The 1,454-nt window shown below is 50.7% G+C and overlaps 1 protein-coding gene across 1 annotated transcript in view; it reads left to right on the top strand.

The window, feature by feature from the left end:
* The window catches only part of CCNK (cyclin K), an 18,279-nt gene extending 17,945 nt beyond the window's left edge, over positions 1–334 (top strand). Inside the window, exon 9 of the mRNA XM_008583448.1 lies at positions 11–334. Coding sequence (XP_008581670.1) covers positions 11–334 — 324 coding nt within the window. The remainder of the gene's footprint in view (positions 1–10) is intronic.
* Positions 335–1,454: the final 1,120 nt, after the last annotated feature.

Below are 1,454 nucleotides of genomic sequence, written 5' to 3'. Positions count from 1 at the left end.
TGTCACCCAGTGTCACCCTGCTAGTGGCAGAGCTGGGAGTCAACCTCAGCTGCAGGCCCCCAGGTTCCCCCTGCAGGAGGCCCCATCTGACCCTCTCCAGCCCGTCTACCCACCACCTCCACCCACCTACAACCCCAACTTCCCACCCCCACCCCCTCGCCTGCCCCCCACCCATGCAGTTCCTCCTCACCCTCCTCCAGGCTTGGGCCTGCCGCCAGCTAGCTACCCTCCTCCTGCTGTCCCCCCTGGAGGACAGCCACCTGTGCCCCCACCCATTCCCCCACCCGGCATGCCTCCAGTTGGGGGGCTAGGGCGGGCAGCCTGGATGAGATAACGCGAAGCCTTTTTTCCTTTTTTTTTAAACGAGTTTTTCTAATCAACTTGAGTAGTTTAAGTGGGTAAGCAGCAGGGTACCTTGTATAATGCTAGACAGTTGCAGTATGGGAAGAATGGACATGACCCCTGGGATGAAATTGGGGTGGTCCTCACATCCAGAAGATGGGGACAGGTGGCTTTCAGCGTAGGCTCGGCAGCACCAATCGCAGCCTGACTGTGTGCTTGGTTTCAACCAATGTAGTTTGAGAGTCCTGCACTGGGTTACTTTATACTAGTGAAAATGTTAACCAGCCATATTGGCTCAATAAATAGCTTCAGTAAGGAGTGAATTTCCTTCTAGAAAACAGTGCCTATTTTTCCTGGAAACTCAATTTTAAATAGTCCAGTTCCATCTGAAGTCAAGCTGTTGTCATCATTCTCATTCAGTGATGTTCTTTCCCATGACACCCAGTAGGTCAAATGAACCACTGTTTGGTTTATAGATATCTGCATCCTTTGTATTAAAATTATTTTGAAGGGATTGCCTTGTTGGATGGCTTTTTTCTTTTTCCTCCAGGGAGAAGGGGAGAATTGTACTTGGAAAGTAATGTATGTTTACATCTATTTGCAAATTCCTGTACATAGAGATATATTTTTTGAGTGTGAATGTAACAACATACTGTGAATTCCATCTTGGTTACAAATGAGACTCCTGCACCTAACTCCTTCAGTCAGTTATCCGAATAAAATCAGATCTGAAACTGCCCCCTTTGTTTGTTATGGTCGGAAGGTGGGGCTCAAGGTCGAAGCAGCCCCTGGGTTACGAAATCTTCTTCAGAAACACATTTCCTTCCTCTGGACCCTGAGGACCCAGGAGCAAGGAGGACGGCTGCCGGCTTCAGTCCACCAAACCATAGCGCTCCTGTCTGCCCAGGCACCCTACACAGAACATACAACACTGGTTCCTAAGTTAGATGAGGGCTTGGATTTGACAGCTTTTCCATTTCTGGCCTGTGACAGAGGCAATTGCAGTAGCAGCTAGTGGCCTCCGCCGTCCACCCTGAGGGGCCAGGCTGGCTGTCCAGGGGAGGGGTCGTGCACTAGGCTGGATCCCCATCTGAGGTGTGGAGGGGCCTCAG

This window comes from Galeopterus variegatus, unplaced genomic scaffold (assembly GCF_000696425.1).
Source record: "Galeopterus variegatus unplaced genomic scaffold, G_variegatus-3.0.2 Scaffold2916, whole genome shotgun sequence".
In the NCBI taxonomy this organism is placed as follows: domain Eukaryota; kingdom Metazoa; phylum Chordata; class Mammalia; order Dermoptera; family Cynocephalidae; genus Galeopterus; species Galeopterus variegatus.
The sequence above is the reverse complement of the archived record's forward strand: the minus strand, read 5'-3'. Positions and strand labels throughout refer to the sequence as shown.